An 18,359-nucleotide genomic window follows, 5' to 3' on the forward strand; every position below is an offset into this window, starting at 1 on the left:
TATATATATATATATATATATATATATATATATATATCGCCCTTTTGAGTATCTAATAAATTATATAAATCATTAAAAACTAAAATTTTTTCATCACATATTACTTTTTTAGACTTCTTATGTGACTCTATATCTTTTTCAATTATCAGAAGTTTTAAATCTAAATTAATTTTTATAACAAAGATTTTTATTTTTTATCTTTTTTTGTACATTTTGATTTCATCACCAACTATTTTTAATATTAAAAACTTTTCCCTTTGATACTCCAAGCATATCCTTTACAACATTATTAATATCACTAGCTACTTTTTTTTTCACATACTATTAGTTTCCTCATGCACAGACAAAATCTTAAGATCTAGAATCTTACTCTAAAAAATATATTTGTTAATATCTTTTAAATGCAACATCTAATCCTAGAAAAAAAAATTTAATATATTCTGCCCCTTCATCTTAAAGTTCAAAACTACTAAATGATGTTGGGTACATAAATTTCACTAGGAATAACTTTACAATCTTTGTAATCTAAAAGATCTATTTTTCTTATAAGAAAATAATTAATTTGAGTTTTACTATATACATTCTTATAAGTGAAGAGATGCTCATCTCTTTTTTTAAATAAGTTATTAGCAATTACAAAATCATAAGCTACAACAAAATCTAGTATGGCATTATCACCTTTATTAGTCACTCTAAACCCATAGCCACCAATGAATGTTTTTAAAATCTACCTCTCTACCAACATGTTCATTTAAATCTCCTCCAATAAAAATATTTTCTTCAAAAGATATCTTTTGTATTAATTGTTCTAAGTCATTCCAAAATTTTAATTTCACAAATGAAAATTTAAAGTAAAAAAAAAAAATAGAGTAATTCACGATGGAAATTTTTTATTCCAAAATTTTTTCCTATTGAAGGCAATTTTGAATAATCTGCATATGGCAAAGCAGAACTATTATTATTGAACATTCATCTAAAATGTTAAAAATGTTTTGAAGTGGTTCAACACGAGCACAAGTTAATGACCTATAGAATTTTACTTCCGACATCAACAACGTTAAAGCATTTAAACATGCAAGAGATACCACACAAAATGTGAGGTTGCCTTATTGCAATTAGCATTTAACATCTAAGTTAAGTCAAATGCCACCATTTACTCCAGTATTGAAGCAAGCCCTCACAAAAACAATTAAGTTGCAAACGAATTAAATTAAACAAAGCACCATCTTACTGGATTTTGCGAGAAAGCTGATAGAGCCCTGTACCAGCCATTGCAACATTTACACTAAAAAGGTTCCAGTTTTTCTGCAAAAGAGCCCAAGATAAACAAAGAGAACCAATCAGCACAGCAGCAAAATTAGACTTCAAAACCTTTTACAAGTACTCAAATTTCAGGATTAAATAGCAAAAATGAACCGCCTACTATTCATAATTGGTTATTTTAACCCGAAGTATCATATTTCTTCAAAATATTCCCTCTATTATACAAAATTGATCCAAAATAGCCCTTGAGCACTAAAGTAGGATTAATTTTGTAAAAACGAGAGACTAAATTGGGATCATTTTTTATAGTGTATCAATTTTGTATCATAATTTTACATGAGGGATCATTCTGGATCATAATTGACTAAATTGGAAAATTTTGATACCTTAAGAGTAAAATGACCATACACAAATATTCAATAGTCTATTTTGAAATTTTATTTAAAACGGGGTCAAGGCCAGTGCTCTCAGTGTAATTAAGAAATGTCACAGCATCAACCACACTCTTAAGTCATCAGTGCATTTGAGCAATTATGGTGCATGCAACAATGCCGAAAAAATAGAACAAGCACAAGTGAAATCGGGTGATAAAATTCCCAACGCAAAGACAAACAAGAACTCTATATTATTGATAACTTCAACTTTTTACCCATAACACTCGAAAGAACTCAATACTATATGAAATAAAATGGCCTATTTTATCGTGGTCACTTTCAAGCAAATAAATATCTACTATTTATTACTTGAAAAGAAAATTAAAGATAACATCATTTAAATTTGCCAAATAAAACACTTGGTTAGGAATTCAAAATCCTTGCCTCTCGAAATTTAGTCTAATTTGAAAATAAATAGAAAAAACTCAAATCTCATGAATGACTATTGGTAGACCAAAGAACTCATTTTGTAAATACCCAATACCAATCAAAGAAAGCACATCCTCCTCATATCCACATCCCACATCCGCTTCACCCATTTACAATGAACTCACCATAGAGTTTCATGCATTGATAGAGGTCATTTCTTTGGCCTTTAATGCAACCACGATTTAAGGTCTCTCAAGAGGCAATGTAGACGACCAACAAGCTATCCCACAATTCTGAGTTTTGTGACAATAATAACAAACATGTTAAAAAGGTGGTGCAGGTGAGCCCACAACCTCGAGGCTTGCTTTATTCACCAAATTTCCATCCTCAGATCTCCATTGTTCATTTCTCTGACCTTTTGAATGGTTGATAGATACGAGTAACCCTAGGAAGCCAAGTCCCCAACAAGGTGGAGTCGTGAGACCATGCAAACAAGCTCATTCATGTCAAGTAACAAGTTGTCCTTTCATCTTCCAAGCTTTTTGATAAGGAGATTTACATCTAGAGAAGTTTGGATTGTTCACCACCTCTCAGCCCTTCAGATGATTGACAAAATGATAGTGATCGCAAAATGCAAAATGTGGAGGTAAAGTCAAAGCATTCATATGGCATAATTGAGGTTCCTTGGCTATTTTTATTTTGAAGTTTTATGCTGCAAAGTCTAATTAGGATGACTTATAATGATAATTTCAAGCAATTTCAAGCTTATATGATTTCTTTTCTAAATGTTTAATAAAAAAGCTTTTTGACTTCGTAAGTTTTTTTGGATTCAGCTAATTTGGCGCATTATTAACTTACTACCGTATTGTCCAAGCTTTAAGAAGTTCCTTTGAGAGTTCTCCATCTAATATGATTCAAAAATAGGATTTTATATTTCATAATTCGAATTCTTTTCTTCAATTAATAATAAGTATGCTCTATCAAAAATAATATTTAGGTCCATGATATCGATGCAAATGTTAAGAAAATTAAAAATAAAATTCGTCAATAAACTTCAATTGCCTCAAACAGGAAAAAAGTTCATAGGTTTCTACATCTGTCTATCAAGTCCAATATGAACTAGAGTAACTACAGTAATAGAACATTTCCATTTATCTGCTGTTAACCTATGATCAAAATTTAAACTCTTTACAATAATTGATTTTTCAATATTTGGCTGATACAACAGTTAAAATATCAAATTTCATTTTATGATTTCATTTTTAACAATAGATTAAATGGGTCACTAGTGCAATCATCACTGACTGAATTTTACACCAATTTGCGATCTTATTGCAAGCAGATGGAGGTGGTGCAATAGGAACTCAGTTTATTGTTGTTGCTTTTTATTAAATTTATTATTCTTCAATCTATTAGTTAATTACTTAGTTTTATCTTTTCAATAATTTTCTCAAAAAAAAATACTAGCATGCTATTTTGCTTACTCCCACACTTTAATTTGAATAAAGAAAATATAATTCATACTACAAATCGAGCAACTATTACATGTGTTTCAATAAATTATAATTATATCACAATTCCATTTAATTATGTTAGTTTAAATAGATTAAAAAGGTCCTTTTTAGAAGCATGAAATTAATGATGATCAACATCCTACAAGGATAAAATATGCTTTTGAAAGTAGATGGCGAGCACCAGTAATAAAGGTGTGTCAAATTGACGAAATTGAAAAGTTACACACAATTTAATTGAATATCTTTCTTTTTGGTTGCAAGCCTTAGAACTACAATTAAGGTCAAAGGCTACCTCTTAGCCAAGTGATTCGTGGTTTAATCATATATTTGATAATTCAAATGAAATACAATAGAATATTTTAAAGATTAATCCTACAGAAATGAAAAAAAAAATTAGCTCGATATATCGTAATTAATTTTTACTCAAGATGGGCCTCAAAGTCATTAGATTTGCTTAGTGCAGTACAAAAGAAATCAATCAAATTTTAGATTGAACTCGTTTCAAAACAAATCCAACAGCTATGAAACCCATTATAACAAACATTTGTTTAGATATCCTGAGCCAATTCTTTTACTTAAAAAATATTTTGCATTTTACACTCAAGTGAATTACGTATTAACAACAATAGCTACTTAGCACTCATATGAAACATTTTGAAAAGTGAAACATTATAGTGTAAAAAGTAATATATTTGCACTTTCTCGGGTTCTCTTTTAGAAATACAAAGTTGTAGAATGACCGTGGATGAAGATAATTTCTTATAAATGATTTTTAAATCATGTACATTGTTTAATCTACATCATTGACTATTGTATAATTTAATAGGAATATAAATTGAATAACATATTCTTAAAAAAAGAATACTCAATGGATGTGGCTCCACTTCATGTAGTGTCTACAATCTTTAATAGAACATTAGTCATGTAAACATATGTATTCAACCTTTCAAAATGAGTAGCCTATAAATCATATAGCTAAGATCTACCAAATCTCACAATAGCAATATTCATGGCGGCACATCACACCAGATTCTATTAGTATATTTAAACAATTGAACTAAAACTAGACATTTTTAACACAAAAATAAATTTTTTTATTAGTTACCTCATATAATCATAGATGTGGTTCAAACTTCAAATTTATAAGATTTGAGGAAGACTTGGACACGAAATTAATGTAATTCCAACGGTTATTATAAGCCTACAGCTCATTGTGTTTGAAATAAGTTAGAGAAATTATAGTTCTATGTCAATCGAATTCAACCTTAAGAGTAGCTATAATGTAATGCATGACATTCAAAGAATTATTAACTAATGCATACTCAAAATCACTAGTCACTTTATCAAACTCATTAACACCATAAAATCCATAAATTTCATTATCCTCCTCCATATTTATATGCAAGTTCTCATTATGACACCACTAGCATAAACTAGTTTGATTAGAGATGGAACGCAATCAAGATAAATAATTTACAAAGCATCTTTTAAGGTGCCCCATTAAACTAAATTGGTTCCCTACTTTGTGTTCTCTTTGTGAGTGCATCCCTCTCCCAAATCTCTTAGTGAGTTTTGGGAAGAGCTAGATCTCTTTGTGAGTTCTAGGTCTTCTTGTTCTACTAATTTTCGTTCTTTATTTCTCGTGTTCGATTCGTTGTCACCTGCCGCCGGCCACTTCCCTCACCCGCCGGCCACCTTCCCCATCCACCCGGGTCATGTTCCCCCTTCCCCTTTACCCTCCCCCTTTCCTAATTTGGGTTGGCAAAATCGAGAGGGAAAATCCATGACAATTTTGGATTTCAAAATTTCCAAATTTTGAAATCTTTCCTAATTGGTGTTCCTCCATCAATCTCCCCATATAAGGCATTAATGGACCTTCTAATTTGTCCACTTAACATCCAATTTTCAGAAATTAATCCCCCCCATTTTCATACTCAATCCTGAAAATTAATTTCAGGATTGAATTTAATCTTCTTCTCCCTCTTCTCTCTAGAACCCCGCCGGCCCCCTCTTTGGGCCCCCTCCTTTAACTCCCCCATTCATAGGCATTAAATTTCTTTGATTTCTGATTTGTAAATCAATCCGTTTGAATTTGAGAAATTTCAATTAACGTTCCGTCTAGAATTTCTCATCAAATACTTAACAGTGTGACCCAACTTCAGATTTTTGAAAATTCCCTCAAATTCCAAATCAATGGGAGCCATAATATTTTCCAATTCAAAGATGGCTGCCTTATTCTTGCTTGGGCCGAATCCCCGCTATGCCCCACTCTTGACTTTCTTTCCTTAATTTTTCCCTTCCTTGCTTTAAGAAATATATTTCAAAATCCCTTTAATCTCTTGGTTGCCGAAATCCAACATCCACCCATTATCTCTAATTTAATTCCTATTCACCTCTCCAAAATCCGTAACTTCACCCTAGGTCAATTGTGTTTTTGCCTTGATTTATTCCAAAAGGGAAACCCTTGGTTTGGAAAACAAATCCCATCAGTTAATCTCTTCAAAGCCAACCGCTCTTCCCACTTCCCTTCTCAAGCCGTAAGAAGTGGATGGGGAATTTTCTCCTGATTTTTTCTCTTCACTGTGCAGGCAGAAATTTGCCCAAAACCTTCAAGGATTTTGCTCTCTAGCTTTTTCTTTTTTTTTTCCAACCACTAAATATCCTGAGAATTTTCTCTCAAGATTTTTGGTGGAAATCTGAGGTTGGTTTTCAGAATTTAGGAGAGAGTGCGGAGGCTTGCACCTCTCTTCCTACCAAGAGAAAAAATCGAGATTCTTTTCCAGGTTATTGGGCAAAGAAAGTCCGAATTTCCTTCAATTTTGGAGAGGTGGTCCTCTTCCTAGCAAATCCGATTTTCGGTTTCCACATTTAGTTTGGTAATCAGAGGCAGTGTTGCTCGGACCGGGACGCGAACTCGACGGACAGTCGAGTCTTTCACCCGGAGAGAATAGATGCGGACATTCCAAACCGCCATGCTTATCTCGAGGTAGGAGTTGAAGATCGCTACGGCTCCGAGATCAACTTTATTTCATTCAGTTTAATAGTGTATTTTTTATTTAATTTATTGCAATTCCCTTTTACCCCTCTTGTCTTATGTAAGTCCCAGGGGCAATGTGGTCGTTTTAAATTTCTTTTGACGGCCTATACTATAAAGGCCCCTTCTCTTGTTATGAGATGAATGAATTATTTGATTAACTTGATAAATTTATGTTCATGGTATCTCTTAGTGAGTTCACTCTCCTTCGATCTGACTTAGTGAGCTTCATAGGAATAAACTAGAATCTCTTTTGTGGAGTCTTTTTCTTGTATTTCGTTACCTTTAGTATCCTCTTCGATTCTATTCGGTTGTGGAGATCGAGTTCTTTGAAGGATTAAAAATAAAGTGGTGGAATCAAAGCAACGAAATATCTCAGATTTTCTCCTCTTCCCTCCCCCTACTCTGCTTTGCCGCCGACCCTTTGGGAACCAATCCCAGACCACCGGCTTACAAGGTCCAATACCCGCCGGCCTTGCAAGGCTTCCTCCCGCCGGCCCAAATCCTCCACCAGCAGCCGCCGGCCAGTTCCAGCCGCGGTCCCCGTCCCACCTTGCTGACGCTTCTCCTTCTTCGCCCCCTCTTCTTTTGAATTTCAATTATGAAAATTTAGGGAGTTTCAATTGGCCATTAAATGTTTCCCTAAATTTGCCTCCTTAATTCAAGCAATCAAAATTAAATTGAAATTGGGACATTTCGAATTCTGAAATTTCAGATTTTACAAAATCTGAAATTTTAATTTCAGATTTTACAAAATCTGAAATTTTAATTTCAGATTTTGTAAAATCTGAAATTAAATTGGTGGTCCCCACTCTCTCAAAACTCATCCCCTCTCTCCTCCTCATGTGGCCGGCCCCTTAATGGCCTCCCCTCCCTCTCCTAATCACATTAATGACTCCACAAAATAGCCCAACTTTCTCCCAATTGAATGAGCAATAATCCTCCTCTTTAATTTGGGAATTCAAAATTGAATTTCACTTAATTTTCCCTCCCAAATCACTTAATCTGAAATTTAATTTCAGATTTCCATTCTCTCCCCAAATTGATTTGGGATTTAATTAATCTTGCCACCTAGGCAAGTAAATGGCATTTCCGTTTCACATCAACTAAGGTTAGAAATACGTAATGCAACTCGGATGAAATAATGTATGCTTTCATGCAAAAATAATAATAATAATAAATTAAGGATTTACATATCAAAAGTCAGTAATTAATTCAAACGGCCTTCTTTCTTTAAATGTAAAGATGCAGGGTTAGAGTTTAAAACCAGATCAAAATGGATGATTAAAATATTCAACAAAAAATTAAAAACATATACAAAATGATTTAATTTCTACAATTTGGATTTCCACTCTTGTCATTATTTACCAAAACCAAAAGCACTAAACAAGTTAATAAAAAAATATTAAAGATGAAATAGAACAACCAATGAATATATCAAACTAATCCTTAGGTCTGACGTCAATACAAGGAGAAGAATTCATGCAGAATCAAGTTGTTGCACTCATATCACACTCAAAGAAATCACATATCCGCTCACAAGAATGGAACTGAAAAAAGAAATTTTACTCAAGCCAAAAATTATAAATTACATGTCTCATAACAATTATTTGCAGACTCCTCATAATTTAGACTATTAGGAAAGGTCCAAAGGATCAGCTTAATCCAAGTTCAAATTAAAAACAAAAACAATGAGAATAAGTTGTCAATTGTAATTTAATCACAAACATCTATCAAAATTGGACCGATAAAGGAGAAACCACAAATTAGCTCACATAAGCGATAAAATCATGGCCCCATCAAATAATTCACACAACTCCACGGAACATAAAATCTCATCGAAGGTCCTTTGGTCATGCACAACCCCAACGTGCAAATACTCAAAATAGCTCTAACCAAATCCACATTATTGCAATATTGTCCATCTCAAGTAAATTCAAATTAATGGGAAGTCTAAGCCAGAAATAATAAATCCAAGCTGCCACAGCCAAAACCATCCAATTTTCACTGCCCAAGAACATCGCATCACCATTGCTACATCTAGATTGAATAAAATGTTCAAAATAATCAAATTAGATAAATCATATCTATCTTAAAATTCATCCACTGTTACAAGTTATGTAACTTATGTGTTAATTAAAAGACCTCTTTGACTGTTCTGTATAAATGATGTGAAGTTGGTGATTACTACAAGAACATGGTTGACATCGTTTGCTAAAATAATAGTCATTTACGCATAGAAAATGTGTTTAAATTTTAAATTCATTTAAATATTTACTACAAAATTTGTAGGTAAGATACAAAATCGAGTAGGAAGAGACGAAGAGTATAATATAATAGTGCTAAAAAGATGCTTCAGAAGAGGCCTTTGCGACTGTTATTTTTTAATAGCCCAAAAGCAAAAAAGTTTTAAAATCAATTTCCGAGTAAATTTAATAAACTTTTTCTGCACACAAATTGAGCATGCATTTTACTGTATTAAAAAAAAAACTTAAAAATTTATGAATAAGAATCAATGGACTTCAGATCCCAGTTTGCTTCCTTATTAAGAAAGCATATCCTGGTATTGTTTGGGAGGTATGTTTTCACTTTTATGTAATATACTTATGGGATGGGAATTTGCAGACAAGAAGAAAATGAAGAATTTTGTCCTTCGCGTCCAATACTTAATGAAAAGAGACATTTTGTAGACAGTAATACTGGTATTGTTTTTCTGCAGCTGTAAGTCTGGTTGATAAAGAGGAGGTTAACCATATGTCATTAAGAGGGGAATTCTGCTTGAAGAGCATAAAAATGGTATCTCAGTGGATCAAAAAGTTCTCTAAAACTATCTTGATGCATTTGTCATAACGTCATTACAAAAAAACATTATAAAAACTAGAGAAAAGTACCAATTTTCGTAAAATCAAATCATCAACTAACAAACTAAACTTTGCAGACTGCAATTCACAAGTCTTTCACTTGCAATTAAATATCGATAACCATCAGAAAGGCTTACCGGTGTAATCACAAGGCTGTAACGTGACCAGATAAGTCCAGTGCAAGTAACGGCTTCATAAAATGTAACAAAGATGCGTCAGCATATATCCGATAGCAGAATTCAAACGTTAAGAATGAGATGCCCATACCAATTTGCTGAGGATACGAGATCTTCTCAGGTGGCTTGGAGAAATCTGCAATATTTGCAATGCTGATACCCCATTTAAAAGTTGGAGCCCAGAAATGAACTGTAGATAAGAGTGTTAACAATGCAGACGGGGGATGTAATATTTGGATAAGTATATATCGATAGATTAAGACCATGAAAGAGAAATATTTTAATTTTCATCGAAATTTTTTTCCAATAAACTCAATTGTTTCTATTTATAACCAATTTCTTTGCGCTCAACGATTCAACTATTACTCTTAGTACTAAGTTGTCAAAATGATTCAGTATAATTGAATAATATCCAAAAAATCATTTCTCTTCATACTCATATTTTTATTCTCAAATAATTAAAATATCACTCATAATTAAGTCAATTATAATTATAGTAATTCTTGAAGGCATAATATAATATAACATTTAAATTAAAATATTTTTTAATTTTTTATATAAAATAATTAAATACATGCACTTAGGGCACATGCATTTTATTAGTAAAGAAAAATAAGGTGTTTGTCAAAGGTAAGATTAATTTATTAAAGACATATATGATAAAATATTGATTACTATAAGAAGTGGAGTGACCAAAGAATTCTTGATCATATTAAGATTATGCTAAAAGTCAACATTATGTTCTTATATTTTCTATTGGTTACGTAGATGCTTAAAAATAATATTAAAAAAATGAGGTATTTGGTGTATGCAATTTATAAATGCTAGTTCAATTGATGAGACCTTTGCTATATCAATGAAAAGTTATAATAATGGAGCAAATATTAGTATCAACATATGATGAGTTATTTTAGTGGGTTTAAAATTAATAATTATCAATTAATATAATTAGAAGACCTAAGTGACACCTAGGTGTAGGGGTGTCAAAACCGGGTCACGGGTCGACACAAACCCCATCCGGGTAGGTAAACGGGTCGAAAATCTGAACCCGGACCCGACCTGGCGGGTTGCCGAGTTGACCCGACCCGACACAGGAAGCGGACGCGAGTGCGCGCGGGCTGGACGCAGATGCGCGCAGGCTGGACTCGGGTGCACGCGGGCTGGACGTGGTGCGTACGCGGGACGCGGTGCACACTTAAGCGGCAGCTGTCTCGGCGAGAGAGCGCGCAGGCAGGCGAGCGTGCGGGCGACCTCGGCGAGCGGGCGGCGCACTTCTGGCTTTGTCGCGCTGGCAGGGCAAGGGCAGCTTGGGCAGGAGCACGGGCAGCTTGGGCAAATTCAAGCAACACATGTTAAACGGGTTGGCGAGTTCACCCGACAACCCATCGGGTCAACCCGAACCCGGCCCGTTTTTCAAACGGGTCGAATCCGTGAACCCGAACCCGACCCATTTTGAAATCGTATCGGGTCAAACCCGAATTTTCCGGGTCGGGTTTTTGTGTCGTGTCAAATATTGACACCCCTACCTAGGTGTGTGATAATTTTATGTATTTTGGATCTATTATACAAAAGAGTAGGGAGGTATAGACAAAAACTTTATGATAAATCATGTCACGTCTTTGCAAGTAAAAGTTTTGCTTTCCTAGACAAAAAGGAGCATTTTCTTATGAGGATATAACATCTAGAATTAAGGTTGTGACGTTGTGTGGTTAAAATAAAGAAGTGTCTTAGTAGTCTATGGGGTTGTTTGGTTGGCTAAAAAAAGAATGCAATGTAAAAGAAATGCGGTGTAAAAAGCGTGTAAAAGGAATGATGTGTAAAAGGAATATTTTGGTGTTGTTTAGATAAGAGTAAAATAAATGAAGGTGAATGATTTTTTTTTATTTGGTTTGATGTAAAATGAATGTAATGTAAAGTCCAAAGATGTTGGTAGCTATGGGTGACAATGGCGGTGGTCTCGACAATGGACGTCGATGGCAGCGATGATGGTTTGCGGCCAGCTGGGGGTGGCGGTGGTGCCCGACCTTGGCAGGAGGCAGCTGGCAATGATAGGTGGTTCCGACGGTGGCAATGATAGGTGGTTCCGACGGCATATAGGTGGTGATGAGTGGTGGCAGCGAACAACAATGGGCAGTGATGAGGGGCCATAGTGGGTGGCAACGGCGGTAGCCGACGACAACAAGTGGTGGCAGGCGATCAATGGGTGGCAGCGGCGATGGCCAGTGGGTGGGTGGCAGCGGCGATGGCCGGTGGGTGGGTGGTAACCGACGTCAACTGCTGTGGGGACCAGTGATAGTGGCGGGCGGCAACGAGCTAAAACAAGTGGCAGGAACGGGTGGTGATATAGAACTTGTTTGTGGTGAAAATGATTTTCACTTAAAACTGAGCAACTTTACTTTATCTCAAAAATAAACTAAAATATTTTACACTGCATTCTTTTTCATCTAACAAACACCAATATTTTCAAAACCCATGTAAAAGAATTACTTTACGCCAACTTTACTTCAAACCAAATAGCCCCTATGTGAAAGAGAATCAACCGCAAACTTAAAATTTTTATATGACCAGGATTATACGGCTATGTTGTAAAAATTCAAGTTAGAATTCATTAATATCCAAATTGAAGGAAGAAGAAATGGAAAAGATAAGATGCACATGAGGAAATACTAGTGACGATAGATTAAAAATCATTATACCTGGGACTACAGGAATAAAATATACTCAAGAAAAAGTATAAGAAATTGAATCGGGTGGTTTAAGCATGCATAATGAGGGGTGAAAGATGTCAAATTAAGAAGGATAAATGCAATTGATTGATGACTTAATGAAGGAAAAAAAATGGATATAGGTTGTGCAAAAAACATTTATATAAAATAGATTTAGCGAATCAAGCAGCACACAATAAGAATGAATGGATAAAGTTTCATAAAATCAACCATAAAGAGTTAAGATAAGAGTAGTAATTATGATGATGATAAATAGAGAATGCAACAATTCAACAACACAATAGGAATGAACACAACAAAAACTATATAAGACACAAAGAGGGGCTTCATAAAGGTTTATGATATCATATCTAATCAACAATTAAAAGATGGGATCCAAAAAGGAATTGTGGATATCAAAAAATCTAAATATAACCTCCCTAGATACATATATGGAAAAAAATAGATCCAAGAAGGAGAATAATCTCTTCCAATCTCTTGGTTTTGAGTTTGCATCTCATTCACTTATTATTTTAGCTATTATATAACATCTACAAATTCAAGAAGTAACAACAAAGATGAGGGTAAAAGGAAATAAGAATAATAAAACCTTTATCCCACTACATGGGGACGACTATATGAATAATTTTTCATCATTATATTCTATTAAGAGTCAAATTCTCATTTAAATCTAATAAAAAAAATGTCCTTTCTAATACTTTTAAACCAAGTCTTTTCAGTCTACCTCTACATTTCTTAACATATATTGGATCTAATACATCTACTCTCCTAAAAGAGTCATTAGAAGGCCGACGCTTTATGCGACAAAACCAACTAAGACAACTCGTTCTAATAGTATTTACCACTGGAGCTACTCCAACTTCTTCACATATATAATCATTTCACATTCTGTCTCTAAATGAAAAGCAACTCATCCACTTGAGCATCCTCATCTCTACAACACTTCACTTAATTTTATATTTCTCTTTTAATGATTAATATATGTGTCATAAAGCATTGCAGTTCTCACCACCATTTTAGAAAATTTTCCCACAAGTTTGAGAGGTACTATTCTATCAAGAAAAAGGAAAAAAGAAAAAGCAGCAAAATACTACGCTATAAGTTAAACTAGATGACAAAAGTTTACGAATAAAGTACCTTATATTAACAAAAAAAATTGGCTAAGGTGGTCCAAACAAATCAGGAAAAAGACCATCAATGCTTAATGTAATTGAAAAAAAAACATAGTACATTAAGCACATATAATATTTTGACAAAATTAGGGTGAAAAAGGTAACCTAAAATTGAACACAAAATTTATATCTTGAATATCTTCTTGATGAAGGTGTTTGGAGGATCTTGATATGAAGGCCTGCTTTTACTTGGGGGTGATGTATAATGGATGGGGGAAGGCTTATTTTCTAAAACATAATTTTATAACAAATTAAATAAATAAGTATAATAAATAGAAATTATGAGAAATTACAATTTAAAAATTAAAAAACACAAAATAAAATTAAAGAAATAATAATGACATGGGAAGAATTATCCTTCAATTCAAACTAAGAACTACATAAACCATCAGTTACAATGTCTTGCTTGAAGTCTGGTGAATCTTGGGGAATGACAACAATTTTTTTCCTGCCCCGCATGGCAAATAGAATTTGAAATCTCATGTCCACCAAAGCAATGATACTTAAAACATGGCCATTGATGTCTTCAATAATAAAAAAAATGTAATGAGCTAGTATATTAGGAGGGTCAGGCCCACTATTCATACATGTAGAGAAGGAGCTCATTATATCCTTGAGACTAATAGCAAGAACAAGAAGGGTTTGGAGTGTAATAGCGGTAAAGTTTAAGGGATTAAGGAAAGTCCCGAGAGCTACCTTGAAGGGAAGATTATTTTGGCAAGGGTAAGGGATAAATTAAGGCTTGGATATGACTTGTGGAGGATTAAGCCTATAGTGGAGAGGGTGGTAATAGGATTGCATAAAAGATATGTGAAGGATTGTTAAAATTGAATTGAATGTTGATTGGGAAGGTGAAACCCGAAAGGGCTTATGTTAGGGTTTTAGTGTGGGGAATGGGAAATGGGGAGGATAGATGGCCTTGGAAGGTTGTGAGATTATTTTAAAGTTATAGAGGGAGTGTAAGAGGCGGCAAGCATTCAAGAGGGTTTAAAACCAAAATACAAAAATGAAGATAAAGTAAAAGCACAAAGTGCTAAAATATTGAACTGAGCAAAATTCATGGATTTCTATTAGACACAAAGCCTCAACAAAATTGGGGATTAACCAACAAGCTTCTCCACATCAATTCACAATAAGAAAATCTTGTTAATTCATTTAATGATTGATCAAAAGAGAGTACATTTGTTGGCTATATATAAAACAAAGTCAAATACATCAATTCCTTCATAACAATTTCGGCCAGTCTATAAAAGGAAAGAAATCAATTCCAATTGCAATCAAATCTTTGAGTCAATATGAGTAACCGAACAGCAGTTTCAGAGGGAGTTTTGAGTTTCTTTTCCTCTATTTTTTTTCCTTGATTTAATTTAGTATGGGATTCAAACCTTAAATGGAAGGTGGAGTGATATTGAAATTAGAGGACATGGCGAATTTAGCAAATGAATGGATCAGCCATGGCATGATTTATCTTTCTTGCCTTGAAATTTGGCAAAATGATGACAATAATAATATTATATTTTGACGTAGAGCTTTGATGATGATGATAATGACCATGTGTTTGTGATGCATTGCTTCATTTTCCAATTTTTGGCTAACCTTTCTAGAAAAAAGGAATTGCTCTAAAGAACATGCCCTCTACTTGAAAATATTCAATCTCCCTAACACAGTTGGATGAATATAAAGTAGAATCAATAAAAATTACAAATTAATTGCAATGTAGCATGCTATCCTAAACATATTTTGACCTGCCAAATATATGTATTGTGGGAGCTACAACATAAATAAAAATAAAAAAATAGAAAACAACGGGTTTTGGGTACACTAATACTTCTTTTGGCAATTAAGATAACCTAAAACAAAGAATTTAGTTGTGTCGTTACCCGTTAGGGTAGATCATCTTCAATGGTGTTGATTTTGAACAGTTTAACATATACAACAACAACAATCATTTATCCCAATTCGTGGGGTTGACTACATGTTTTGTCAAACATATTTTCATTCTAAATATTTTCATATTTTTAAAATATTGGAGTGAGTCTCAATTGAAGCAAAAGGGAGTTAACTAGAAAACAATATCTATAGTTCTTCAAATCTCCATAATTATATTTTAACTTTCATGGGAATTGAAAACAACTTCTTTGGTGCGGAAAAATAAAAGATAAATTTGTGAAGATTGAGTTGCCAAAATGGCAAGCCACTTTGCAGGGCAACCTTTGGGCTTGTCACAAGCCCGATGTTTGCAAATTAGATCACCTAACCATTCCCATCAAGCTAAATCTCAGCAAGTTTAGTGCATCTCAACGGTTTTCCTAAACTGTTGACGAGAACTCCACAAGAGTTAATAGAAAACGAGGATACATAAATAAAGATAATGATGATGATGCAAACTTACTAGTTTTAGGGCCAGCTGGATGGTTCCAAAGAGCTTGAAGCTTTGATGCTGCCATAGATATCCTTTATGATTCTGTCAATTTGTCACCTCCACCTCTCTACCTCATAGCAAAAATAAAAAATCATTGCATCAGTACCAATAGTGCACTAGCTTACAAAGCAAACCCAGTCAGAAAAAAAAACGCAAATTTTTTAAGGCTAGCCAACATTGATCCTGCTGGCTTTGCCATTTATCTCTTGAACAAGTGGCAACTGCTTCAAATTTCACACCTTGCCCGACAAAACGATTGACCAGAGTCTAGGTTTTCAATTCCCAATATGAATTTTAAAAAGGGAAAAAGAATGTGAGACAAGTAAGAGCAAGAAAGAATGACAATTTCCAAAAGAAAATCCATGTAGAATACTTGGATTGGCAGATCAACGATATCCATTCCGACGAGCCTTGGATCATTTGAAAATAGACGCTGGAACGAAGTAAATAACTAGGAGCCTTACCTCTACCGCTGTAAACCGCCGCCGGCGGTTCCTCCCTCGATCTCTCTCGACGGATAGCAGAGAAAGACGCCTCTGAAAGAATGCGGTAGGCGTTTGCACAGAAAAAAGAACAGGATTCCGATAGAAAACACAGAATACGGGTATGGGTTTAATTGCCGCTCAAAGATAGAAAGGGAGATTAACATAACCCTTTTCTTAAATTTTATTGTTCACTTGAATTTAAATTATAAATAGGGTGAAATTATTTTGTACCGAATTCAAACATCATTTGAAGATCAATCAGAATGAGTCATGTCACACTTGCTCGATAACTGGCTAAGTATTGTTCGGTACCTCACTTCAGTATCATTCGGTACTGAGCTTGGTACAGCGCATTCTGATTGGTCTCCAACGGTGAATTGCGTTCGATATCCACGCAGAATAATCACTGATAGGGTTTAAAAGTATATAGATATATTGTATTATGTGCATTTTCGTTTTGAAGACATTAGATAATGTACCTACATTGGACTTCATAATTTTATATATTGAATATTTTACTTTTAATTAAGATATAATTAAATTTATTTAAAAATATATAAGCAGATATACTTTAAATTAATAATTCACTGTCCAACTCTAACAAAAAATATTGAAAAAAAATTATTTTTATTGTTGTGTGTCAGATTATCTGTGGTGAAAGATATAGTTCTAATCGTTTACTATTAAATAAAAAATTTTCATACATAGATAAGTAAAGACTAACTCATAGGAGATTGAAACCTTTTAAATGCACTATTTCTTAATGAAAATAAATTAACACATTACATTCCTTCCTTCTCACATCAACTTGAGTCAATAATGGCATTAGTTGGGAAAATTTATGTTATAATTAATTTTTTATTTATTATAATTTCAATTGTGATGAATATTATTGATGTTTCATGTAAGCATTGTGACTAGCTTCAAGATATACAATGAGAGAAAATATAGAGTGGAGAACTAATAAAAGGACAAGGGTTGAATCAAGAAATAAGTAAATAACTCTTAATCGTGCAGGCGATACAAGATGGGGTTCGCATTATGAATTAATTATAAGGTTGATTACAATGTTCTCTTCAAAAATTAATATTCCAGAAATTATTTTGGAGGATGGTGTAAGCTCAGAATAATGAGGTGAAGCATATGCATTATGAGAATCATTACTAACTTTTGAAAAAAAAAAAAAATTGTCTACATTTGATGAAAGATATACTTAGTATCACAATTAAACTATCACAAACTTTGTAACAAAGAGAACAATATATTATAAATTCTATGTCTTTGATTCATATATCTTAAATGAGATTACAATATATGAAAGATAATAAGTGATCAGACTTCATTATCCAAATTTTGTGAGTAGCAAAAAAAAATGTTCTACATATGGAAAATAAATGCATTGCTCGTAGACGTCCTTGTCATAGAGCTCAAAACCTAACAAATTTATATAATTTTTGTTTAAAATTGTCTACAGTCATTGATATGCAACTTCAAGTGCTGAATAATTGATTTACTTTTATATATTGTTTGTTTGAATCCTAATAATGTATTTTATGTATTCAATAAAGACAAGTTGATTAGAATGATAGTTTTATCAAACTTATTTTATTTCTTTTAGTCAGACAATTCTTGAAGATTAGTTTAACGCATATATTATAGATATGTGATTTGATAAATAATTTTTTTCATTAAAAGATATAGGAAATCTTGTGAAGAAAATGATCAAAAGTATGAAGGATATCTTATATCCTCTTATTTTCAAACTATTAATGTTGGCATTAGTATTAATCATAACAACATCACTGTGCTGCCACAAATATTATTAAAAATCAGCTGCAAAATAGAATTGGAAATCAAATTTTGAATGATATATTACTCATTAATATTGAGAAAGAAATATTAG

At 33.3% G+C, this 18,359-nt stretch overlaps 1 protein-coding gene across 1 annotated transcript in view; it reads right to left on the reverse strand.

Annotated features, from left to right (window-relative positions):
* LOC110095410 (mitochondrial pyruvate carrier 4) overlaps positions 1-16,599 on the reverse strand; it is a 30,178-nt gene extending 13,579 nt beyond the window's left edge. Inside the window, exons 1-5 of the mRNA XM_020820945.2 lie at positions 16,436-16,599; positions 15,942-16,038; positions 9,743-9,841; positions 9,613-9,665; positions 1,232-1,305 (exon numbers count right to left, since the gene is read on the reverse strand). Coding sequence (XP_020676604.1) covers positions 1,232-1,305; positions 9,613-9,665; positions 9,743-9,841; positions 15,942-15,996 — 281 coding nt within the window. The 5' untranslated portion in view covers positions 15,997-16,038; positions 16,436-16,599. The remainder of the gene's footprint in view (positions 1-1,231; positions 1,306-9,612; positions 9,666-9,742; positions 9,842-15,941; positions 16,039-16,435) is intronic.
* Positions 16,600-18,359: the final 1,760 nt, after the last annotated feature.

This window comes from Dendrobium catenatum, unplaced genomic scaffold (genome assembly GCF_001605985.2).
Source record: "Dendrobium catenatum unplaced genomic scaffold, ASM160598v2 fragScaff_scaffold_1202, whole genome shotgun sequence".
Lineage (NCBI taxonomy): Eukaryota > Viridiplantae > Streptophyta > Magnoliopsida > Asparagales > Orchidaceae > Dendrobium > Dendrobium catenatum.